We start from the raw sequence: 26,454 nt of genomic DNA, 5'->3' as shown, positions 1-26,454 counted from the left end.
ATTTATTGAGTATTTACTATCAGCCAGGCACTGCAGATAAATAAATATCACCTTGGTTTTATGTGTTAGCCGTATAACATATTTTTTTAAATATCTGTAAAGGCATCGTTATTATTAAAATGACATTAGCTATTCCTGTTCATTTACTCCTCCAGGTAAATTTTTAAATCAACTTTCCACCTACTTCCCATCAATATGACAAGTTTTTTTTTTTTAAATCCAGTTGGAATTTTGAAGAATATATCTACTCTCAAAGGTTGCCAGAGTGGAATGACCCTTGGGCTTAAGTCACAGAGAACTGGATGTTCACGTGGTGTCCCTCCAAAGCCACACGGCCATGGGAAGTTCATTTACATTCTCTGAGCAGCTGTAACTTTCCTACCTGTACAGTGGGAGAGACAACCCTTACAGAGCGTGGGGATACTGTGAAAAAGCATTACGACAGTGCCTGACACTGAACAAATGTGCTTGCTTCGCAGGCAAGGGTGTTCACTTTATCTTCTGGCCCTTTGTCATCAGCACCGTTTTCAGTGGCAACTCGAAGATGATCGATCCCCAGTGAAAAGTGTTTGTGTGCGAGCAGAAGCAGCAGTGTGTGCGCAGAATCAAGTTTAAGGCCCCTGCTTCCTGTGCTAGGCGAGCGGAACATTTATGACCAGTGAAGATTAGCCAAGAGGGAGGAAAGGGAGTCGGGACAAACATAGGCCATTCCATTGTGCAGGCATGTGCCACCAACCATGGAGTGCACTTCCTGCTGCAGGATACAGCTGACCTTTGGAGAGTCACTGTCTGGGTGAGGCTGCCCTTTCGCAGGATAGAACACAGCTGTTGTTCAGATGTCAGAGGCTAGTTAATAACTGTTTGGCAGTTAGCTTGGGATGTTAACAGTTTGGAAAACAGTCTGCTCCTAGGTTTAAGGAAGGCCGGTATGAAGGGAATCTTTGTTTCGTGTGACCAGCAGGTTGTTTGGTAATCCTGCTTTGAACAAAAATTAACACTTAGCAGCAGTTTTAAAAAATATTAAGAGAACTCATAAAAGAGCAGATGTGCAGGAGAAGGTCACACTTCCAGAGCTCTCTTGGGAACTATTTCTGGACTAACAAGTCCAACAAATGTGTTAATTCAGGTTGAGATTTCTAATGCAAATATTGACTCAGTCTCGATCTCTGCAGTTAATTCTCCGACCTGAATGTGTTCTTTCAGGATGCCTTCTCCTATATGTTTTCTTTCCTCTTGCCTAATAGTTTGCCCACCCTTCATTTTCAGCTCTTAGCAGGTGAGTTTTTAATGGTCAATTCTGAATTCTTTCTCTAGGTCTGAAAAACGTGCAGAGGAATGACTTTAACTATTCCTTCATTTTCCTAGTAGCATGATTGTGGGAAAGGAGAGAGAAGAAGACACAGTCACTTTAATCCAGAAAATCTTGGCAAAAGGTAGATGATTCTCAGTCTCAGATCTGATTACATAAAAATAACTTCTTACCCACTATTCAATATTAAAGGAAAACTGAAGACAGATTTTGTTGATTCCCCCCAGTTCACATGATATTTTAATTATTACTAATTTAGAAACATGTGTTTGCAAGTTTCCATGAACTGGAATGCAAACTGCTGCACGGCTAACTTTTAGTATGAAAGTTTTGACTAAACCATGACAAATATAGTATATGTACTTTGCCTTCATTCCTGAAGGATATTTTCACTGGATATAGAATTGTGGGTTGAAGGGTTTTTTTTTTTCCCAGATGCTATTATACCACCCTCAGGCTTCAGTGGTCACCAGAATCTTTGTTACCTGTCTGTAACGTATCATTTTTCTCTGGTTACTTTCAATATTTGACTCTTTTTATATTTTGTGTTCTTTGTATTCATCCTGCTTGTAGTTCATTGAGATTCTTGAATCTGTAAATTTCGGTTTGATGCCAGATTTGAAGAATTGAGAGCCATTGTTTATTTTCCCCTGCATTCTCTCTGTTACCCTTCTGGGGCTACAATTACACCCATGGCAGGCTTTTTACTGTCCTAAAGGCCTGAGATTTTGCTCAGTTTTTTTCCCCAAATCTTTTTTTTTTCTTTCACTTCTTCAAATTGAATAATTTCTTTTGGTCTATCTTGAAGTTCACTGACTTTTTCCTATATTATCTTAATTCTGTCCAGCTCATCCAATGATTTTTTGGAAAGTTTTATATATTATTTGTTTGTTTGTTTGTTTGTTTTAGCTCCAGAACTTACAGTTGGTTCTCTTTTATAGTTTTATTTTTCTGCCCAGGTTTCCTATATATTTCACATATTGTTTTATGCCCCTGAGCATAATTATAATAGCTGCTCAAAATTATTTTCTGCCAATTGCAGCATCCAGGTTATCTTGGAATTGTTATTGATTGTCTCTTTTTTTTCTCGAGTTCAGGTTGCATTTTCCTATTTCTTTGTTTAATTTTTATTATACTTTGAACACTACTATTACGTTACAGAGACTCTGGATTCTATCCCTCTGAAGATGTTTATTTGGGAGCAGGGTGAGCTGTTGTTTATTTTGGGTTTTACCTTAGCCAGCAATTAACTCAGTTGAACTAAAGCCCCAAACATTGCCTCTACGGCAGCATCTCCGTTCTCAGCTCGGTCCTTTTTTCCTTCACTAGTTGCTTAGAGGCCGTTGCAGGCACGCATGCTAGGAGTCAGCCAGCAATCTGGGCAGCTAGCACTCTTACACTGAATTGGAGGCTCTTTCTCCCTGACTCCATACTTACTGGGGTTCCTTCTTCACTTTCCAGTGGCTGTGGTTGCCCCCAGGTCTGTCCCCCAGATATACATGCTTTCAGCTGGAGTTTGGCCACCCAGTGTGGCACTGACTGCAGCCTGCCACCAGGCCAAAGGCCATAAAATTGAGAAACACGTCAAGTTCTTTTGCCGTCTTCCAAGTGTCAGCCCTCCTCTGGAATCTAATTTTTTGTCTTTCCACAGTGTCTTTACATACTTGTTTTTTTATATTTGTCTTGGGTTTATAGTTGTTTTCTGCAGGAGAATCAGTCCCAATAGGAGCTTACTTGACCATCCTGGAATTGAAACCAAAGCACACTTTTTAAAATTAAATTTATTGGGTTGACATTGGTTCCAAAAGCACACTTTTTAAAGAACAGTTAACATGCAAGCTGCTCCTTCTCATAATTAGTTTAGGTTGGCGCTGTATCTATAAATACAGAAAGACATGGAACTTGAAAACTTCTAAAGGAAACTGTTAGTTTTGGGGTCTTAGTAAACAATACTGCTAGTAACACCCAAATAGGAAGCATAATTCATTGTGCGCTTTGATGTATGAGTGAGGCACTAAAAATATCTTTGTCCTATCGTTTAGTCAAAGTTTTTTATTTCATTCCATTCAAGTAAAAGTTGCCTTGCAGCCACTTAGATGCCAATTCATGGAACTAAAGCGAGAAACAAAACATTCCTCAATCAGAGTTGGAGATTTCTCCTGTCAGCAATTGATAGAACAATTACACAGCACACACACAAAAAATCAGTAAAAGCATAGGTGTGGACATAAACCTATACTACATTCAGTGGGCACATCCTTTTCAAGTGCAGATGGTATGTTTACCAAGTTGCTCAAATGCTAGACCATTAGACAAGTCTCAATACACTTTAAAAATTTGAACTATTTAGAGAATACAGTGTATCCTCTGACCACAGTGGAATTAAATTAGAAATCAATAATAGCAATGTACCTTGGGAAACACCAAGTATTAAGAAATTTAACAACACACTTGTAAATAACCTATGGTTTAAAGAAGAAATCATAAAGGTATTAGAAAATATGTTTAGCTAAATAACAATGAAAAACATCAAAATTTTAGGGTGCAGCTACAGCAGTATTTAAAAGAAATTTTATAGCATTAACTATTTGTAAAGAAAGGTCTTGAGTGTGCTATCCAGTAGAACTTTCTGCAATGATAAGAGTGTTCTGTATCCGTGTTGTCCCGTCTGGTAGCCACTGACCATGTGTGGCCATTGAGTACTTGAAACATAGCTAGTGTGACTAAAGAATTGAATTTTTTATTTATTTAATTTAAACTTAGATAACATGCATGTTCTTCTTACTACTCATTTTTAATACATATTTAAGTGGAAACTTCCAGTTACTGTAAGGACATGATAAGAGCATAAATTAGTGGAAAAAATAGAAAAAATAGAGAAAATCATAAAACCAAATGTTTGGTCTTTAAAAGATCAGTAAAAATTATTAAATATAGGAAGAGCATGCAACTTATCAGTATCCAGAATAAAAGAAGGGTTATCAATCCTGAGGACATTAAAAAATTAATAGGGCTATGTTGATCACATGATGAACAACTTTATGCCCAGAACTCAATAACTTAGGTGAAGGCTATACATTCTTTGGAAAATATAATTCGTCAACACTGACACAAGTCCTGGCTGGTGTGGTTCATTTGAAGCATCGTCCTCTGCACCCGAAGGTTGGGGGTTCGATTCCTGGTCAGGGCACATACCTGGGTTGCAGGTTCAATCTCTGGTCAGGACGCATATAGGAGGCAATCACTTCATGCTTCTCTCTCACATCGATATTTCTCCCCACCTCTCTCTCCCTTCCTCTCTCTCTCAAACCAATAAACATATTTTTTAAAAATTAAGAAAAAAACTGACCCCAAAATGAAACAAAATAAGAATAGCCCTGGTCTATAAAAAAATTCTAAGTCAACATCAAAACCCTTTCCGCAAGCCATTTGGAAGCCTCAGACAATACTGGTAGGAATGTAAAGTGGTAACAACACTTTGGGAAAAGTCATTTTCCACCCAACTAAACATACCTCTCTTTGACCCAGCAATTTTACTCATAGCTGTTTGCAGAAGAGAAGTGGAAATACATGTTGACACATAAAACATGTGTCGCCTAACTGTCTCCATCAGGAGGAAAATGATAAACAAACAATGGTGTATTCATACAATGGAAGACAATTCAGCACTACTATGGAGAAAATTACTAATACATGCAATAGCGTGTGTGAAACTAGTAAACATTCTGAGTAAAAGAAGCCTTCCACAAAAAGGTATATACTTTGTGATTCCATTTACATGAAATTCTAGAACAGGCATACAGGTCTGTCCTGGGGGCAGGAAACAAAACAGTGTCCCCCAATGAAGAAGTGAGGGTTTTTTTACTTAGATGTATATTTTTGTTTCTATACAAATTCCAGAAATGTATACTTAAGAGTCAGGTACTTCATTAAATGTAAATTTTACATAAAAAATAATATTGAATATTACTTAATGATAGGCATTCTGAGTTATTTAGAGGAAGTAGAATGATATCTGTAGTTTACTTTGAAATATTGGGTGGCCAACATTTTCATTTGATTTTTTTTTCCATTGGATGGCTCCAGTAGAGCTTAGTTGTTTTTAGCTCCATTTGAAACAGTTTTATTAGATTGCATCATGTCAGCTGTCATATCAGCATGCATTTTTTTAAAAAACTTATCAAAGTTGGTGAATTTTTTGTAGCCATTTCAATATTGAAGATGGAAGAAAACACACATTTTCAGCATATTATGCTTTATTATTTCAAGAAAGGTAGAAACACAACTGAAACAAAAAAAGATTTGTCCAGTGTATGGAGAAGGTGCTGTGATTGATCGAACATGTCAAAAGTGGTTTGTGAAGTTTCCTGCTGGAGATTTCTCACTGGACGATGCTCCACAGTCGGGTAGACCAGTTGAAGTTGATAGCAATCAAATTGAGACATTAATTGAGGACAGTTGACATTATACCATGCAGGAGATGGCAACATACTCAAAATATCCAAATCAATAGTTATCGGTGAAAATGAAAAATGTGACTTTCATCTTATGGAAAAAACTAAACAGACTTTTTGGCCAACCCAATACATCAAAAGGATTAGATGGATCGATAGATGGATAGAGAATGGATATGTGTATGGAGAAGTGATGAAGCAAATATAGTAAATTGTGAATGGTAGAACCTAGGTGGCCTTAAACATATTTTGTTGTATATTTGAAAATTTTCATAATAAAATGTTGGGAGGAAAAAGTGAGCTTATCATTTCATGTACACAGAATCACTGAAATGCAGTTAGTTGAATCTTCACTGGGATCTACTTTTCTAGACCAGGAAAAAATGGGTAATGAATACATTTGTTCTCAGTCTCTTGAGAGCTACTATAAGCGAAAGACTTGAATAATGAATATGAATCAAGCATTTCCCCATCCTCTAGAATCTTGCCATCTGAGGGATATAAAACAAATGTACAAATGAGTGTGCAAAGTGAAATACACTCTCTAATAGAGGTGTGTTGGTTCGTTCAGGAGAGTGAGAGCGTGTTAGTTTAGAGAAACCATGGAGCCTGCACGGAGGAGGAGACAGTTACATACAGCAGGACAGAGGGCTTCGGTGGAAGAGACGGTATCCCTGACTCACAGAGGGGCCTCTGTAGATGTTTGGAGAGACGTAACATAAAGCTAGACAGGTAGAAGACATTGTGTCCTGGAGCAAGAGAGGGAGATGAGTGTTTCAACATTAATGTCGCTTATTGGTCCCTAGAAATGCTGGACACCCAGGTGGGAGCCCTGCCCTCACCCACTGTGAGGCTTTATTCCAATAACGCCCCCTTTGGAGGGGAACCCAGGCCCAGACTTTAAACTGAAAGAATTAGACTAGCAGATCTCCAAGGTCCCCGCTGGTTCTAGCATTCTCTAATCAGATGGCTGCTTAAAAAACTTGTTGCCCAGATTAAATATCTCCCCTTGCAGCGTTACACTGCTCTGTTAGCCAAGTCCTTTATAAAGTCTGGATTGTGCTGGTCGGTATTGATATGTTACAGATTCCATGTTTGGAGTGGCAGAGCTCATAAGCTGTTGCTGTGTGGTAATCTTGTTTTTCGCAGAGGTGTAACATTTCAAGCTATTGAACTTTCACCTTATGAAGAAATGACTGTGTTGTTAAGCTAGATGAGGGTCATAGGGGAAGCCTTACAGCCCTTGTCTCACGCGGGACCCAGTAGCTCTGCCCGTGTCGCAGATGAGTCCAGATAACCCAAACTTGAGATGAAACTCTCCGCAGAATGCTTACATCGTCCTGGTAATTCCCAAATGCAAGGAAATGAAACCTTAAAATTGTACAGGACAACACAATTTCCTCTGTTGAAAAGAAAATCTATTACTACATGAGTTTTTTTTCATAATGCTTTTATCATTCCCTCTGATGTACTAAGTATTTTGATCTTTAGCCCAGAGGGGAAGAAAGTCCCCAACAATATACTGAACCATTGAGTGAGTGGTGAAAAATTAACTTTTCATCTCCGAGCATCCCAGTCCAACCGGACATCTGTGTCGAGAGTGAAGACAAGAGGCTGGAAATGCTGTTACTTTGAGACCCCGCCGAGGTCGAGCATTGATGTATGTGAGGAAAGGAGTGGTAGGCGGAAAAAGCTGTGTGACGCGGGAACACAGGCCTCTGGGAGGAGAAACAGAAAGAAAGGGGGCCCAGGGCACTCCCAACGGTGAGTTTGCCGTGGCCGCGGCCATGTGAGGACTGGCTCAGACCCAGTGCCAGAGACACAAGCTTGATCTGTGGTGGAGGGCTGGTTCTACAGAGAGCTCCGGTGTGAGGAAACATGTTTCTTAGTATGCCATCTGCTTTTCCTCGTACGCGGGTGAAAAACCCATGCGCTGACCCCACCCAAACCATGTGAATGAACACCGAGCCACGCTCCTCCAGGTGTCTCATGCTCTGTGAATTGGGCAGAGGTGGTTAGCACTCAGATTTATCAATGGAATGAGTCCCGAGTAATTTCAGAACCACCAGAGTCTTGCACAAAGAGGGTCTTCTCTCAGGGAACCGCAGTGAGAGGGGTCTCAGGTCAGAGCCGCTTCGAAGGAGTAAGGGGTGCGTCTCCAGACCCAGGCCCCTCCGAAGAGAGGAGGGTGCTTTCCTTCTGCTGGGAGGTGGAGAGGGCCGCATCAGAGGCTGTCTCCCACCTTCAAAATACTTCACCAACATGTGCGCTTTCTGGCTGTCAGCAAACAGCGTGTTTTGAAGCCAGATAGCCTTTCCAAATAATAAAAAACTGTGTTGCAACTTCTATCACTAACATACTTTCGCCTCTCCTCAACATATTTGTAAGGGTTTTCCTTATGGCTATAAAAGGAACTGTAGAAATCTTAGAATTATAGAAAAAGTGTAGAGACCAGAAGGTCATCCATAATATCGCAAATGAAAGAAGTTAACCGAGTTATTATAGCTTTTAAGATCTTTCCTCTTGCCTTTTTAACTTGGTTACATACGTATATGCATGAATATCACAAGGGGATCTTGGGAAATAGGCCACATGGATAGTTTAATGTGCCAGCTATTGGTCACACAACAAGAATTTTTCCATAAGAAAAGATGAAGCGCTGCTGTGAGTGACAACATGGATGGGTCTGAAGAATAACATGCTAAGTGAAGTCAGCCAGACAAAGTTAGGAGCCATATGATCTCACGCATCTGTGGGATACAGCACTGAAAGCAACAAATGAACTAACAAGAAAAATAAACAGAACCTCGTAGACACAGACTTCAGTGCGGTGGTTACCAGAGGGGAGGAAGGTGGAGGTCGTGAAGGGTCAAGGGGCCACGTGTATGGTGACAGAAGACCTGACTTTGGGCAGTGGGTTCATAATGCGACACACAGATGACGTATCAGAGCTGCACCCTTGACCCCTACATAATCTTATTAACCAACATCACCCCCCAGTAAATCGAATTTTCAAAAAGAATTTTCCCATGCTATAAAAACCCTTACAGAATATCATATTTGATGACTACAGAATATCCCATCTTGTGGGCATAACATCGCTTTTTTTAAATAGTCCCTTACTGTTAGACATATAAGTCGTTTCCAATGTTCTGTTGTAAACGTGACAATATCCGTTGGTTTTAGGAGACACACTTCTGTGTCTGGGGAAGGAGGAGAAACGTGTGAGTTTGCTACGGTGCCTGATACCCCTAACTGACCTGTATAGCCCTCTTCTTAGGGCCCCTGCCTGGTTTCCTGTGTGTGCTCCAAGGGGACCTGGGTCCAAATGGAGGGAACAAGGAGGGAGTACTCGGTCCACCGATTATGCCAGGGGTAGTTTTTTATTTGTTTTAGCTCTTCCCGGGGGACGGTCCGGCTCCGGGAATGGGAGGTGATCTCAGCGGACAACCCCTCTGCTCTCAGGACCCCTGTTAGGGCAAGAGACCTCGCCCTTCCCCACTCTCTCTTCCTCAGAGAGAGACACCTTTTTCTGGGTTCCCATCTGTCTTTGGTCTGAGGTCTATGGTCTCCTGATTTAAGGAGCTTTAAGTGGCTTGGCCTGATAATAATGGTAATAATGGGGACTCATAGGTACTGGGCAGTTGCTATGCTGTGTCAGATTTAATCTGTCTTGTTTATTGTGTCTTGTTTAATCCACAGACCTCTTGTTCTGAGAGCATGGGGTAGTGTGCTGGGAAATAAGCAAGGGGGGCTCTGGCGCTGTACAGACCCTGGTTGGATTCTTGGCTTCGCTGTTTACCAGCGGCTCTGTGACCTGGGCAGGTGTTTCCGTTAGGAATGCATTCAGCTGCAATCATCAAGAGTGGCTCAAACCAGTAGGTGGTTCTTTTGCAGACATAATGAGAATTCTGGAGGGAAGCCAGTCCGGGGCTCATACTGTGTCCTGAGGGACCCAACCTCTTACCGTCTTCCCAGTGCTGTCCTTGTCACACAGCTCTCATCCTCATGGTTCCAGTGTGGCTGCTGCATTGTGAAGCCTCGTCTCTCAGTGATCCGGGCAGGAAAAGGAGAGAAGGGGAGTGGGGGGAGGGGGCAGTTCAATCAGGAAAGCAAAAGCTGCTTTTGAAAACCTCTCAACTTACGTCTCATTGGCCAGGCTCTGTCACATGGCCTCCTAGCTGAAGGGGGCTCTGTGGGAGAAGTTTTAGCTGGGCACATTGCCATCCCTCAAGAAATCCGGGTTCTGTTAGAAAGAGAGTCAAGGGAACGTTTGATGGGTTAGCGGCCATCACTGTCTGTATCAGCAAGTCACTTAATCTCTTTGAAGCTCAGTTATTCCTCCAGTAAAAATTCCTCCCTAATCTCGCCAGGCCCTTTCAGTTTATTTCCAGTTTGCCTCAGAGGCAGGGAGCCCCTTGTGGGAAGGAAGATCCCCGGGGCCGTGGACACACTCAGGCCCAGGCCCCAGCAACACGTAGTCCGTTCACCGTGGGTTTTGTGTACTTCCCAGCGGGCCCATTGGCAACTCACTGTCCAGAAGGTGCCAGGAGCTCCAGGGACTCCCTGTCACGCCATCACTTTAGAATTGGGCATCCGTGCTCACCACCCGAGGGGGTCGCCCGGGCACGGAGAGCTGGCCTCTGGCCCACCTCTTTCTCTTGCTTCTGCCCCTCTCCGCTGCCTCATCCTGACCCTCGTCTCTGCTGCCACCGCTGCATCTCACATCCAACCTGCCCTCCAAAGAGACAGTGTCCCAGGTCGGTCGGTCACCACTCCGTGAGGAAGGTCACAGTCAGGCGGTCTTATACCAGGCCGCCCCAGTGGTCACCGACTGGTCATCCTTCAGCCACAGGACACACTGTGGCTTCTCTCCTCAGCAGAGACCGATGGCCGTGGCACGTGCCGGTGCACCCCAGATCCTCCGCAGCACCGCACCTCAGAGAGCCTCAGGTGCCCAGGGCTGCGCATGTCCAGGGGCACCACGATAATAAAAAGGGGAGTTGTTTGCAGGAAACGCCACTCCCTGAGGTTGAGTAACAGGGAAGGAAGTACAGTTCCTAGGTGAGCCTCAGTTGTCATTTGAGACTGTTCGAGATGATGGTGGGCTTCCTGTGTGTGACCCGGCTGTCAGAGCCCCGAGCAGCAGCCCGGGCCACTGGCAGACTAACACGGTGCACCATGGGCAGGGTGGGTCCTGGGAAGGAATGAGAGGAGGACGTGGGAAAGAACAGCCCATCTGATGGCTGACATTCCTGAGCAGGATCTTGTCATTCGGAAAGGAAGCTGCTGGTAGCCACATTGCTCTTTATCCCAAGCTGCTGAAAGGTGAGGGACATTTGTCGGGACAAATGAGGGAATGTTTGTGTACAGATTTTGAACCAGTGACTCATTTGAGAGTCCTCCTTGGTGCTGTTATCACAGCTGCTGCTGCTGCTGCTGCTGCAAACAGCTGTGAGCCCTGAGGTAGCAGGCTGCCATTGGAGGCCCGGCAGCGAGCACATGGGGCGGAGTTGTTTGGTGACACGGGGCATGAGAGCCTGCATTCAGCAATGGGGGAAGGGGCCATGAGGAGAGTCGATGAATAAGGCTTATCCGTCTCCTCAATAGTGCTTTTAGGTATTTGTGTAATTTTTGATGCAGACGGAGAAAAAGCACACCTGAGCCCTGAGCGTCAAATGCAAGGGTCAGGCCAGGATGCCTTTGTTACCCAAGAGTTATGACAAGGTTGTCTAGGCAAACAATCAGCAAAGGGTATATTAGACCTTCACTAGACTCTTCTTTTAGGGGCTAGGAGTTAACTTCATAGCAAACCACTTACAAGCTCAGAGCCTCTTGGGACGGAAGCCCAGTAGCTCCTCCTCTCGTGTCCACCCTGCATTTGTATTGTTCCCCAGAGAAGCTACGGTAGGCGGGGAGCTGCCACTGCTAGGGTAGAGTTCCTACAAAGCCCACGTGCAGTTGCTTGTGGCTGGTCAAGGTCCCCAAGCCAGCCTTCTGCTGCCACTGCCTCTGGTTTATTCCAGCAGCACATGCGTGGGCCGTGACAGTGTAAACAGAAAATAACCAGATGGCTCCGCCTTCCTCCCAAGGTCCCTGCCACATGCTCCTATGGCTCCAGGACTCCTCCTGCAGCCTGCCCGGGGCTAGAGGGCTGTACGGAAAAGTCTTCTTAACACGAAGGATTCTATACAGTAAAGCTGGCTCCATGGGCTGGCTGCCACCAGGCTGTCTGTCAGCAGAACACTGAAGCTCTGAACTAACTGGGTTGTGTGATGTTTGCATCTTAAGCAGAGAGGAAAGCCAGACTGCTGAGCAGAGCCACCCTGGTTATGGTTCTTCTTTTGACTATTTAGCCCTTTGAGGGAGGGCCTTCACTCGGCCCCTTCTTAGACACCCAGGAGAGAAAGGAGCAGTATACTTTATCAAGCTTCAGAGGGAAGGGGCCTCACCAGTGGATGGATGGCCCCGGGTACTATTCCCACCCGAGCTGAGAAAGGCCTCTGGTGTGAAGAGCTGTGCAGAGGAAGAAGCAGTGACCCACTGGAGCAGAGATGGGAGCAGGGGGAACCCTTCAGGGTCAAGAGGTCCCCTTGTAACTCCGCAGCCAGAGCATGACTCCCCCAGGCTCCCCACAATCAGCACCTGTGGCTGCCAGACTCAGACCGGGTACCAGGAATGGTGCAGCCCCCTTGTGTGGGCACTCGGCCCGAGGCTCTCCGCTCAGCCTCCTCCTCGAGATCAGGATAGAGGTATCCCCGCTGCTGCATCACGCAGGCCTGGCTCACGCCTCTGCTACTTCCTCCTCCACATTCTCTGATCTGGGAAAGTGGTTTGCCTGCCCCTCCTCACCTCTTAACAGCAATATTACAGTGGCCTCCAAACTAGGCTTCCTGTGTGCTCTGTGTCTCATCATCCTCATCCTGTACCTGCTTGCAGCATCACTTGCCTAAACATGATGCAGTCCAAGCACTCCCCTGTTCACAAGTTCTCAACACCTCACCTCTGCCTGTAAGAGTCAGAAGAAGGTGGGAGAACCTTCCTCTGTGATTTGGACCCCACCCGCCTGGGTCTTGTTGCACCGTGTTCCGCCTACACCTCTGAGCAGAAGGACTCAGGAAGCATTGTAGAGACAGGCTGAATGAACATAAAAATGAGGAAGCCAAACAAGAGTTCTCGGGTGTTTTTCATGTTGTAGTTAAACGGTGCTATCGTGCTAATAGCTGCATACGATTAATCATAATGGTCTTTTCATGGCTACCTTGAAATAAGCCTATCATGGGAAGAACAGAGAAGCATGTCTTACTTTACAAAGGGGGCAAGGCTCATGAAATATGTGTGGAAACTGAGAGTCTAACATTCGGATGTAGATCAGTTAATGCCTACAAAAATGATCTCTGTAATTTGCTCCTTTTTTAGCCAGCCAGTCCATTCAAGAAAGGCTTGGAAGAACATGTGACCTTTTTCCAAAAAATATCCTGGAGGATTTTTCCAGGCCTGGGCAACTCATAGGTCAATGTACTGTTGCTATTTCTGTATGTAAGTATAGAGTGGGAGAGGGCTCTGCTACTTCACCGAAGTTGTCTGAACCGGGAGGGTGGACGGAAGGACTTCCTTCTCCCCTCACGGTGCCGCAGCTGGCTCCACTACAGCACCGCACCCGTGTTCTCCTCACCCACCCACGTCTGTGTGCATATACCTGCTGCGGGGTGTCTTACTCTGAGCCGGACCCCTTGAATTGTGAGAACTCTGACTCCCCTGTCAAAGGGGTGGCGCCCAGGTGTGAACAAAGTTGGCGTTCGGGGAGTGGCTCCGGGGAGGGTAGAGTGTACCGCAGTAGGGTAGCTGTGGGCACAGTCCCTGAGAAGAAACAATTCCTAGCGGATTTAAAGGCCTGTCCATTTTCAAGGTTTGAGTCACGCTTATTGGAAAAGGAATCCTGGGGTGGAATGGAGAGTGGAGGAGGGTGGGCCGGCACCCAGAGATTGGGTTCCCAGCTCAGCTCTGCAACATCCACTGATTTCGCCCTGAGGCCCACAGTACCTTTCAAGTTAGGCAGTTGGGTTAGTCCGTTCTTGGGCTGATGTTTCCGTGTGTGGCCCTCCAGGTTCACTCTCCACCCTTCTCCACCCTGTCCTGTGCTCTAGGTGACCAGTGGGGACTGTGAGAAGGGGCTCCCTTGCTTCCTGGCCCCCTGTTGCGTTCTTGGCGCAGCCGGGGTTGGAGGAGGGAAGGAGAGCACTGACAAAGGAGTGTGTCTCCTGGCTCCTCCCAGCGGCATCGCCAGGTCCAGGGTCCCAGGGGCAGCCCTCGCCACAGGACACTCTGTCTCGGGGTTCCAGTTGCCTCTCCTCCCTCACCGCTTTGGTCCTAGGGGTGTGAATGTGACACTGTTCCTGGTCCCAGAACACTGTGCTGTGGTTGCCCTGCCCGTGCCCACCCCTCTGTAAATGGTCCCTTTATTAAACTCTCCTCACGTTACCCAGTTTGAGAGCGCCATCTGTTTCCTGCCAGCGCCCTGGCGGATATGGTTCCTGAGATCTTTTCCAGCTCCGAACAAAGATGCCTGCAAGCAGGGGAGGAGCTGGCCCTGTGGGGCTCCCGGTTTTCTCTGGTGCCTCCCTGCATGGCTCGCCAGGATCACGGGAGGGAGGGACCGGTGGAAACACGATCTCTGGAGCCAGAGGCCCTGGGACTTGGAATCTCTGGTGTCTTGGTAGGCGTGGGTCGTTTGTGTCCTGATTTCCAAGGAGTGCACGGGCGTGCAGTCCCACTGAGGATCATCAGGTCACACCCACGGAGGCTGGACTGTCCCTCTCGCCCCTTTCTGCCTCTGTGACTTCTTTAAGTCACTTTACCTTGGGCTTGGACTTTTTCCTCCCTCACCCAGGGCTGATAACACCCACCCTGGCCCACCCAGGATCATTACGAGGTGCAGAGGAGGGAGTCTGTGTGAAGCCGTCTTGTTTGACACAAAGTGCAGGACCGAAGAGAGGTGCAGTCATAAACGGCTTTGGCAGGGGTCACAGGCAGGGCACAGAGCCTAGTGGGGACGTTACTCCGGCTCCTGTCCCAGCCAAAAACCTGCTTTCTCTCTTCCCTGCTGTGCGTGCCTGCTGAGACATACGTGATTCCCAGAGTGTCAATTTCAGGATCAAAGCGTGACCTCAGAGATACCAGACTACAGAATCATGCCATCAAACAGCCGTGACAGCCTTCTGACATCTCTGGAATTCGGATCCTGACCTTGAGGCCGTAGGTGGTCACGTACGGCTCTTCTGAAAGCAGCAGCTCTGAAAGAGGCCTAAGGGGAGATGAGGGAAGTAAGACTAGAATTTTTTTTGTTTCAACATTTTTAACTAAAGTTATCATGGACTTCTTGACATACAAGAAAAATACATTCTTGAAAGCTACATATCTCAAATACAACTCTCTCTTTTAAGAAATAAAGGGGTTTTTCAAAAGATGTTATTTATTTATTTAGAGAGAGGGGAAGGGAGGGAGAAAGAGAGGGAGAGAAACATCAATGTGTGGTTGCCTCTCACATGGCCCACACTGGGGATTGACCCACCTGGCCTGCAACCCAGGCATGTGCCCTGACTGGGAATTGAACTGGTGACCCTTTGGTTCACAGCCTGAGCTCAGTCCACTGAGCTACACCAGCCAGGGCAAAATAAAGGGATTTTTAAGAACTTTAATCATACTCACTCAGCACTGTTGATGTTTTGTCACGCCACATGCATGCACTCCGAGTGTAGGTCATCTGCAAGGCAAGTGGGAGAGTTGAGGGAGGAGAAAAGGAAGGGGGGGATGACAGACCAGGGGAGTCCGCAGCATTAAATGCTGGACACATACCTCGTCATATTTATTACAGAGAAGTTAGGAACTCAGCAGTGAATCTCAAGAACATAGATAGTGTTTAGCGGGAAGAATAAGAATGATATGCCCAAACTGATATTTCCATAAGTTAAAAATAGAAAAAGCCCATTGCACATTTTGTGATCATCCTCGCAAACAAAGGTACGCCTCTAACACATTAGAAAGTTTGCCTGCGGGGAGTGGGAGCAGCCCATAGGGATAAAAAGGGAAATAAAGTGTAGTCCGGGGCTTTTGTCCAGACGGTGTTGAGTGAGTGCCAGCAACTATTGCTTATGGTAAATGCGACCTTCCGCCCGGAGGTGCAAAGCAAAGTCCTCAGGTTGTCTTTCCCTTTCAGGTTTTCAAAGAAACCTCAAAGAGCTTTACCTTAGGTTTGCTATCATCTTCCCCCAGTCCTCTGTGTAGCCCCTAAACGACCAGTGGTTAATGAACAAAAGTAACCTTTGTAGGGTCAGAACACAAACACTACACCAAAGCTTCCTAGAAACCACATGAAAGGAGGGATGCTGGGAGCCGCCCCTCGGGCTCACCTCTGGAAACTCACCACCTGCCCGTGCCCGCCAGGTGGGCCAGCGTCCATCACAACAGGAAAGAGTATTCCAAATGGGGTTCTCCTTTGTTAGAAAAACAAGGTGCCTGCTGGAAAGTGGAGAGATGGCACATGCACGTAAACCTGTCAGAAGAGTGTGCATAAAATAGTTTGAACAATACACCCTCTTGTCTTTTCTCGGTGTCTTTTCTCTTCATTTCCTGTCATGGGTAGGTTTTTTTCTTTTTTTTGCAAAAGTGATATCACCTGTCTACATAATCACATTCTGCATCAATTACATGGTGACATCCTTACCCCAGTTATTCTTTCCTTAATGTTGCATTGAACAGGATTTTCCAAGGTGATACACAGACTCTGTCACCATCATCTTTAATGGCTGAGTAATATTTTTTTGACCAAATATACCAACACTTATTAGAATGACATTTAGGCTGCCTTCCACTTATCTCCCACTTATAAGTAATGTAGAAAAGAAAGGTCTGTGCTGCCTATAATGTCTTCGTGTTTTAAATAAATCCCTTGGGATAGACTCAGGAAATGGAATTACTGGGTGAAGCTTCTAAGACTCTTGGTACAAATCACTAAATTGCTTTCCAAAAGAATAGTAGCAATTTACACTTCCAGAAGTAGTTATGCTCTTGTACCAACACTGTGTTCTTAGTTCCTAATGGCCAATTTAATAGCTGAGTTGCGTTGATTTTATTTTTGCATTTCTTTGATTAATAATGAGGTTGACATTTTTTCAAGTTTGTCAGAGATTAGTCTATCTGTGTATATTACTGTTGGGGGTGGTCTTGGACTTTGCTTTTCAATTTGTATGCAGCCTTTACCCGATATTGATATTTAATCTTGCTCAAAATTCTGCAACTATTTTGTTTGTCCTTTAAATTTTTTTCATTACACCAAGTGTTTTTCTTTAAAGGAACGGATACTGATTCATTGGGTGTTTTTGTTTACTTTGGTGGCTAGATAAAAATCAAGATACCCTGTGTGTTACACTTGAGAAAGAAATTTTGCAGCACAGCGTGATGAAAAAAATGCATCCCGTCGAGGACTTTGGAAGTAGACAAAGGCAGGTTCCCATCCCCGCCTGTGGTGCCTTGGCTGAGCAAATCAGTCCAGCTCTGTGAGCCTCACTGTTTGCACTTAGGCTGTGGAAATCGTCACCCACCTTCCAGGTATGGGCCTGGGATCGTGAACAAACAGTGGCATGGTGGGTGCCCAGTAAACATGGACCCTTTACCCGCTCCTTGCCCTCCGCATTTTAGAGTCCAATAGGCTGCCCGGGGTGGCCGAGTGGCTGGTGAGAAGGAACGGCTCCTGTGGCTTGCCCGACACTACCCTGGGGTTGGCTGTCTCCTCCCAGGCAGGAGGCCCGGGGACACGGCGGTGGCTGTGCTCCTTGCCAGTGGCTCAGAACAGCGGAGGTGTTGTTCTGGCGTATCTGGTAACCGGCTTCCTGTTTTTCCTGGTGCGGTGTTGTTCTTTCAGCCAGCAGCGGGAGGGAAAGAAATAGTCCTGGATGGGTAACCTCAGTTCTGCAATCCCTCCTGCGGCGAGAAAGGCTGGCCCTTTCCACCAGGCCCTCGCAGGTCACGGTCACGGGCCGTGTGACCTTGAGCAGGGCCCTGACGCCAGCTCCCAGCAGTGGCGAGGGAATGAAGCAAGAGACAGCGAGTCGCCATTACTTGGAATTCAGGATCGTGGTGCCCATGCACTGACGCTAATGGATTTTAAACATAGGCTGATTAAACATTAAACTTTTGTTTCCCACAAAGTGAATGCCTCCCACATTCCCATTCTCTCCACATTCTGGGGAGAATGGTTAAGACAAGCACTGGTGCCAGACTGCCGGGATTCTAATTGCAGCTCCGCTTATTAGCTGTGTGATTCTGGGCCAGCGACTTAACCTGTCTACGCTTCAGTTTCCTCATCCGTAAAATGAGAGAATAATAGTACGTACCTATTAGGATTGTTGTACGGATTAAATGAGCTCGGGCGAGTAAAGCATCAACAGAAATCTAGGCTACGTAGTAACCACAGGATAGCATGAGGTCTTAAGATTTTATTTGCAAAACCCCATTTGAATCTGTGGTACTCAGAGGCTGGACTGCATTTTAGAGATTTGGAAATTCAATTTAAAGGTAATTTGGTGAAAGAGCTCAGCCCCTTATAAGTGCATGGTATTTATGAAGACTGTACATCAATAATATAGTAAATATATTCCTAAAAAATTTGTTGTAAAATATAATTTTTTCCCATTGGCTTTGATGTTTAAAATTCAGGGCTATATTCCCTGAAAAAAGTTTGCTGGCTGCTGAAATAGACGTCCCTTTGTCCCGGGGAAACACACCGAGGCTGAATGACTCCGTTCCGCAGGGCGAGAGGCGTGAGCTCACCGCATGTGAATGTGGGCCCTGATGACCTGGGGGAGGTGAGCAGTGGGCTCCAGCTCTGCTCACGCCCCAGTGGTTCCAAGGTCAAGGCTCCGGCCCTGTGTGCACAGGCCCAGTCTGCCCTGTGTTATGTACACAGGGCTTTGTCAGATGGCGGTGTTGTCCCATATCTTCCAAGGGTGCTGGACAGATGTGGAGCTTCCATTGAGCATATAGGTAATTTAGGTCACTTAATGTCCTGGCCTCTTTCAGACCTGTTTATCACAGGAGACTGCCTTGGCTTGTTGCTGGATTCAGGAAATCAAAGCAAGGGGCGAGTCCTAGATGTGATTACGGCAGCTGCTGCGTTCACTTTTCCACAGTGTGCTTTGCCGAGGTGACTGAATGCCAAGTCAGAGCGTCGTCCTCTTTGGGTTGCACAAGTCGAGGGGATCACAGTTGTTGATAGCACTTTGCCGTATAAGCTGAGTCTGGGCTGCAGGGTGATGACTTCCCTTTTGTTACTGGGTGAGAACTGGGAGTGAATTCAGAAGAGGGCCAGCAGGACCCGAGAGGGCAGGCCCTGGGGTGGGGGGGGGAGCAGGCAGAGCTGTGTGGCTGCAACAGAGAAGGCGGAGGGACGGCAGAACAGTGCCACCTTCACCTGGGGTGCAGATTAGCTGCTTCTAGTTCCACGGGACACCCAACAAGAAGAACATTTGACAAATAACAGGGACAAAGTTACATTGGAGAAATGTTTTGTTTTTTTTTAAAAAAACATGTTATTTGATTTTCAAAACAGGTTCAGATTCTCTTAACTGGGAAGGGCAGGAGGAGGGGTAGCAGCAAGAGTCAGGAAGCTGTCCAAACACCAGGGGGGCAGGTGTAAGGGAACCCTTGCAGGGGGGCATGAGGGAAGGGAACCCCTCCCCCCACCAACAGTGAAAGGGAAGAGCAGGATTCTCATATGCTTGCCAGTAAAAAACTGTCACTGGGAGAACCTCTTCCGTTAATGACAGTATAACACATTCACCTGTGACTTGACACGCACCTTCGTTTGTAGTGTCTTAGGGGTTGGGGGCATTTAGCACACTCCCACTTGGTAGGGTCCGAAAGTCATATGACTGTCCCAGCAGGGAAGGCCAGCTCCTTCCTGCCGTCAGCCCTGGCCACTCCTCCCTTCCTGGCAGATGTTTGCAGGGCTAAAGTATTAAGCTCTAAGATAGGGCTTTGTAGTACTCAGCTTTTTGTTGATTTTGAAATACTTCCTTTATAGGCTGGTTTGTGTGAGGAATCTCTGGGTAAGACGGACCCTCAGTAAAGCACAAGTTTACAGGGCAGAGGGCCCCCCCTGTATGTTCAGGATGGGAAGAAGGGAAAAGATGTTAGCTGTAGCCAGAAGTATGTGGATGGGAGGGTGGGTGGGTGTGTTTGTCGGGGGTGGGGGGGCGCAGTTTGGGGCCTTGGGAGTGAACCCAGTCTTTAATGGAAGGCAGAAATGTATTAGGAATCCAATTATTTCAAAGCAAGCCTAACACTATAAACAGGGGGACATTAACTACAGGATTGGTGAGAGAGCCTGGTAAATTAGTAACTTCTCCCTTCCACAAATATTTATTAAACAGTAACCACACATGAGGCACTGTGCGATGAACCCTCACAAGTCTAGTTTCTTATTTCCGTTCATCTGTCTTCATCATTAGGAAATAGCCCCAACACCCAGCCCCACTGTATTTTCCATAATGGCTTTCACCGTTTAAATGCCTGCTATGAATTAGACATTGTCCTAAGTGCATTACAAGCCTTAGTCAATTTAATCTTCACAATAACTGGCCTTTCACAGATAAGTGAGGCTCAGAGAGCATAAAGAGTTTGATTAGAAACTTGATAGACATGTAAAGTGACAAACAATATTTAAAAACCAAGGTCTACCTGATTCATCGCTGCCTTGATTGCCTCCTAAATGAGCAAACATTGCCAAGCTCAGCAGTTTACACTCTTCGTACTCAGACTGCCCTGGAATATTTTGGGCTAACATCCGCAGGTGGCAGGGCACGGCATAAATCCCTGCTTCTCCCTTTTCCTGGACAGCAGAGTGGAAATGGTTTCCCGGAAGATTGGGAAGACCCTGCAAACTGGAAATGCTTATTAACCTGTTTGTTTTTGTTGCGGAACAGAATTTTGTGACCTAGTCCAGATCACAGATGTTGTAGATGAAGAAACTGAAGTCCAGATAGGGGAAGAGCCTTCCTTGCCCAGAATTACACACAGAGTCAGGCTCCAGAACCCTAACAGCGTCGGTGTCTCTGTGTGAACGCAGGTGTGCCCAAGACTTTCCAGGCTTTCTGTTCTAACAGACCGATGTAACCGATTTCTCTCTCCCTTTGCGGAACTTACACTTTCTTAATCGCTGCTGCCGTGTAAGTTTCAGTATCCAGTGGAGCGAGTCTATTATTGGCCCTTTGCATTCCCACGCAGTGCTTAGAGTCAGCTTCTCCATTTCCAGTCTCCACAGAATGAACAAACGAACGAAAACTGCCATGGTTTTCACTGAGAGTGCATGGAATGTATAAGCCACTCTGGGATGACCTGACATCTTTTTGAGTATTAAATCCTCAAAACCATGAATATGGCATATCGCTCCATTTTCTATGGGCTTGTAAACGTTCTTCAAATAAAATCTGAGGCCTTTCTGCATATGGGTTTTGCATCTTTCAGTTTATTTTTAGACATTTTATTTTTAGATATTCGTGTAAATGATAACTTAATTTTTTTTCCTTTTTCTAAATGTTTATTCTTGGTGTTTAGAAATCCAAGAAATACTTCCAGATTGACCTTATATTTCCCAACTAATTGTGGAGTCTGGAAATTTCTCTGAAGATTCTTTTGGATTTTCTGTGCGCACACAGTCAAAATATCTGTGAATGAGATTTTCCTCCTTTCTTATACCTCTTTTCGTTCCGTGATGATGTTTAAGGAAAATGGTGAGTCAGGCATCCTTGTCTTGTCCTTGATCTCGGCAGGAAGCTATCCACGTTTCATCATCTAGTATGATGAATGCAATAGGTATTTATAAACACCATTTATCTAATTCAGGAAGTCCCTCTCTAGTCCTAGTTTTGCAAGGCGTTTTTATCATAAAAAGAGGTTGAATTGCATCGAATTATTTTTCTGAATCTGTTTGTGTTTTCGCCTTTATTCTGTATATGTGATGAATTGCATTCCTGCATTAAACCCATTTGCTTGAGATGTATTATATTATCATCTTTATGTATTGTTAGATTCATTTTCTGAATATTTTGTAAAGAGTCTTACATCTATGCTCATGACAAGGATTGCCTATAATTTTACTGCTCGGTAGTCCCTTTGCCATGGGTCAGTTAGTCCCATAAAATGAGTTGGGAAGTACCATGCTGTTCGTCCTCCGAAAGAATTTGTGTAAGACTGATGCTGTTTCTGCCTTAAGGGTTTGTTTAAAAGTAGTGCCTGTTGTTTTTTAAACATTTGGATGTTTTCTTCCAGCGCTTTGACAATATTCCAGTGTCTTCTGGCTTCTAGTATTTTCGTTGAGGAATTAACTGTCAATGTTACTGTTACCCATTTGATAATGATCATCTGTCTTTTTTCCCTCTGGGTGCTTCTAAGATGTTCACTGTGTCTTTGGTGCACAGCAGTTCACTGTGTGCCTAGGTACCACTTTCTTTTTATTTATCTTGTGTGGACTTCGTCCATTTAAGATCTTGGGTCTGTGCTTGATGTCTTTCTTTAGCTTTGAAAAATTCTTGGTGGTTCTTTCTTCTGCCCAATTCTCTCCGTCCTCTGCTGTGACTCTAGTTGCGTATCTGCTAGTCCTTTTTTTTCTCTTTGCTTTTTTGCATCCCCGATGTCTCTTACCCTCTCATCTTTATTTTCTCTCCTTTTGTCTCTCTGATTTTCAGACTAGATACTTCCTTTAGGCCTATCATTTAGTTGACTAATTTTCTCTTCAAGCTGTATTTAAGCTGTTGTTAAACCCACCTATTGAATTCTTAATTTTAGTTGTTTTAAAGTTTCAGCATTTCTACGTGTTCTTTTTGTTTTGTGTTGTTTGGAGTATTATAAGAAACTTTTCGTTCTTCTTTACTTTTGAACATATTAAGCATTGTTGTTTTGTTTTTTTGGTTTTTTTTTTCAGTTCTGTGTCGGAACTTGTGAGTCTGTTCCTATTGCCTGTTGTTTTACTTGCAATCCATTCATATTGTCTTTTTTTAAAGATTTTATATATTTATTCTTTGAGAGAGAAGAAAGGAAGGAGAAGGAGAGGGAGAGAAACATCAATGTGTGGTTGCCTCTCATGTGCCCCACTACTGGGAACCTGGCCCACAACCCAGGCATGTGCCCTGGCTGGTAATCGAACTGGTGACCCTTTGGTTCACAGGCCAGTGCTCAATCCACTGAGCTACACCAGCCAAGGCCCATTTGTATCATCTTATATCCTCATCCACCTGGTGGTTTTTGATTGAGTGTAAGACGTCACAGATGAAAACTTGCAGAAACAACTTGAGGCCTTGGATGCTGTTACCTTCCTTTGGAGAGGACATATATTTACTTCCAGCAGGCCAGGGAGCACGGGCCAATTGTTTACACTGTAATCCAGTTCCAGGGATTGAGAGGGCAGGGGCACCTGCGAGAACCAGTCTGCTTGTGGTTCACCTTTACCCTTACTTTAGGAATGAGGCTCCCACTTCAGTCTCCCGAGCTCCACAAGCTGTCCAGAGCGCTTCTCAGACTTTCTGCCCTTAGCCAGCTCTTCCAGAAGTGGCAGGCATCCCTGGAACTGTCGCCCAGTGCCAGGCTCACCTCTCTCAAATGCTTTTCCGCTTTTCTCACTGTTCTCAGCTGAAGGGGCAGTCCAAATGACAAGTCTATCATTATTTCACTGGTTTTTAAGTGTGGTGCTTGTATTCATGTGGCGCTTGTTAGGGATTAAATTATTTACTGCAAAAAGATAAGTTGAAGTCCTAACCCTCGGAACCTCAGAATGGGGCGTTATTTGGAAATAGGGTCATTGCAGATGCAATTACGGTCAAACCTTAGACGTCTCCCATTGCTGACAATTTGGTTGTTGAACATCACTTTGGTTCCTGACCCAACAACCCTTTCATACTGGTACTGGTATGATCTGTCACGTGTTTCTCAGGTGACAAACAAAGGAGAGAATGCTCAAGTATGAGTATGATTCGGTTTTTGAACAAATCGCTTCCGGAACAGGCTTCCAGAATGAATTAAGTTGGAGAATCGAGGTTCTGCTATAGTTAAGATAGAGTCTTCCTGGAGAAGAGTGAGCCCTCAATCCAGTGTGACTTCTGGCCGTATAAGAAGAGGAGGAAAGACACAGAGAGGCAGACAGAAAAGGTGGCCATGGGATGACAGAGACAGAGACTGGAGTGATGCGGCTGCAAGCCCCCAAAGCCAAGGATGGCCAGTGCACACCAGACAGTGAAAAGGCGGAAGATTCTCCCCACAGGTTTCAGAGGGCCCTTGGCCCTGCCGACACCTTGGTTTCAGACGTGTGGCCTTCAGAACTGTGAGACGAGGACTTTCTGTTGTTTTAAGCCAGCCCGCTTGTGGCACTTCGATGCGGCGGCCCTGGGAAATGAGTACAGTGCTTTATAGTGCGCAAGGTGCCGTCCCGGAGACCGCCCGCACTCTTCAGCACAAGAGGACCCCGACGGGAGACCAGGAGGGCAGGCGGTGCTGGAGGAGACCAGAATTAGAGAAACGGAGGCCCAAGGGGAGGCATCACATTGTGGGTGCCACAAGTCGAGGGCAGAGCTTGGGTGCACCTACGGAGCCTGCTTCTTTCTATCCCACTGAGATGTCATCGTTCTTGTCCAACTTCCTCCCGGTGACCCCAAGTTGATGCCCATTGCTTTGTAGGTGAAGAGGACAGGATGTTTTCCTGACTGGGCAGTGCGCGCATTCATTTGGTCAGCAGATGCCTAGTGAGCACCGGGGTCCTGGGCCTGGGTGAGGGCAAGGGCGCAGTACCCAGAAGGACAATGGCGAGAGGGGCCAAACAACGATCCATCCCTTTCCGTGGGAGCTGGCCGTGGCAGGGAAGATGCATGCTCGCACTTAAACTATGGTAGCTTTTAAGGTAGAAATCAGCAGAGTATGAATAATTTACTCATTTAATGTGAATTTTCCACTCTGGTTTACATACAAATGAAAAGTAAGAAAGCATTTGTATATCCTGTTTAATATTTATGGCACATCCTTTGCCCTAAAGCATTACACATTCTCACTGTAATTATTTAGAAAATTATCCGCTGATAAATTGTCCTAAATTATATCCCAATATAGATGAATAAATTTAGACCTTATTAGGTTGATGTCATCTAGTTAGAAATGTAGACTTTCAGCAGATGCCAGACCACGGTGTGCTAGAGACAGTTTTCCTAGTAAATGTTTCTCTTCAGAACACCGTGTTACTCAGCCATCAAATTGTTACTGAGAACTTCCAAAGGAGTATAAAGGAACTGTCAGGCCGTTCTTGTGCTCAGCCAGAGAAACACTTGTTAAGTGATGCAACCTTTATCTTTTCATTTGTTCAACCTTAATTTGAGTGTCCGGGCAGGAGGGGTACGGTATTGAGTAAGACATGAAGGAGCCAAGCATAAAATTCAGTGCCATTGTGTTGAACAGCAGAAATCTGAGAGAAGAGCTGGCTGAGCCGAGTGCCCAAAGGCTTAGTAGGTATTTGGGAAGAGAAGCGTGGTTTGGAGTGTTTAGGGAAGAATTTCAGAAAGCTTCATGGAACTGGACCTTAAACGTAAGGAAGAAGCTAGAGGCAGGCCTGGGGGAAGCACTGAGTGGGGCGACACGGGGAGCAGAAACAGGCAGGGGCGGGGGGGTGGGGGGAGGCCGGAAGCATGTGGGCTCCGGAGGGCACAGAAGCCTTGTCGTGTACTCGGTGGCGTGCACACTTGCTCCATTGAACAAGAGAACAGACCGCAGGGCCTGGAGAGCTCAGTGACCGTCTCTGTCTGTCTCTAACCAATCCTGACACCACGCAGGTCACTTCGTTTCTCTCTGCCTTTATGAAGGGACTCAGGAATCCTCAAGAACATCCCTCAAAGTCTGATTTGTTAGAGCTCCTTGCATGCCTACTCAGCCTGCCCCCATTGCTTTCCTCACCAAGCCAGCCAAGGTTGTTGCCACCTTTGGAAGTCCCTGTGTCTGCTCCGGCAAGCTGGGGTCCCTGAGGCCCCCCGTGCCGTGTGCTTGGTCTTTTCGTAGCTTCATGCCTGTGCCCCCAGACCGGCTCACTACCTTCAGGAACACGTGTGGAACATTTCCCAAACCTCCTTGCATTTAATGTGTTTCTTGAAGTCCTCCAGCCTGGAGGTGTCATCTGGGCTCGCATTTCCAGAGGACTGTAATCCCATCCTGTCCTTCCAGGCACATTCTGTTTTCTTAGCAGTCAGTTCTCTGCATAGCTCTCCCATCACGGGTCCTCTTGATTTAATACGAACACAGGCTGGATAGGCCAGAATTGACATTGCTTTACGGTGGCACTAAGAAATTGCATTCTTTAACTGTGGTAGGGTTTGTTCATTTGTTTATTTGTTTGTTCTGTCTTTCTGCATCACATAGATAGGGTCTTAAATCAAGAGCAGCACCAGAAGCTTGGAAACAAGGGGGATCACTCACCCAGCAAACATGACAAACCCACGCAATCTGGGCCCTCTGCAGCTGGCCCCGTCAGACGGTGAAGAAAACACCATCCCCTGCCCTCCCCACCCGAGGAGCCCCCACTCTCGTCGGGGAAACAGGCCCTGTACTGAATGAGAGGAGACGACTAGGGGACATTGTGGGGGCGGCAGCAACACCTTTTATTTAACA

At 45.7% G+C, this 26,454-nt stretch overlaps 1 protein-coding gene across 3 annotated transcripts in view; it reads left to right on the top strand.

The window, feature by feature from the left end:
- Positions 1-26,454, top strand: part of CTDSPL (CTD small phosphatase like) — a 116,364-nt gene that overhangs the window by 31,111 nt on the left and 58,799 nt on the right. The window contains exon 1 of one of the 3 annotated variants that reach the window (XM_036030513.1): positions 25,348-25,381. The exons of the other annotated variants lie outside the window; for them this stretch is intronic. Coding sequence (XP_035886406.1) covers positions 25,363-25,381 — 19 coding nt within the window. The 5' untranslated portion in view covers positions 25,348-25,362. Of the gene's footprint in view, positions 1-25,347; positions 25,382-26,454 lie in introns of those variants that run through there. 3 annotated transcript variants of the gene reach the window in all.

This window comes from Phyllostomus discolor, chromosome 7 (genome assembly GCF_004126475.2).
Source record: "Phyllostomus discolor isolate MPI-MPIP mPhyDis1 chromosome 7, mPhyDis1.pri.v3, whole genome shotgun sequence".
Classification (NCBI taxonomy): domain Eukaryota; kingdom Metazoa; phylum Chordata; class Mammalia; order Chiroptera; family Phyllostomidae; genus Phyllostomus; species Phyllostomus discolor.
The sequence above is the reverse complement of the archived record's forward strand: the minus strand, read 5'-3'. Positions and strand labels throughout refer to the sequence as shown.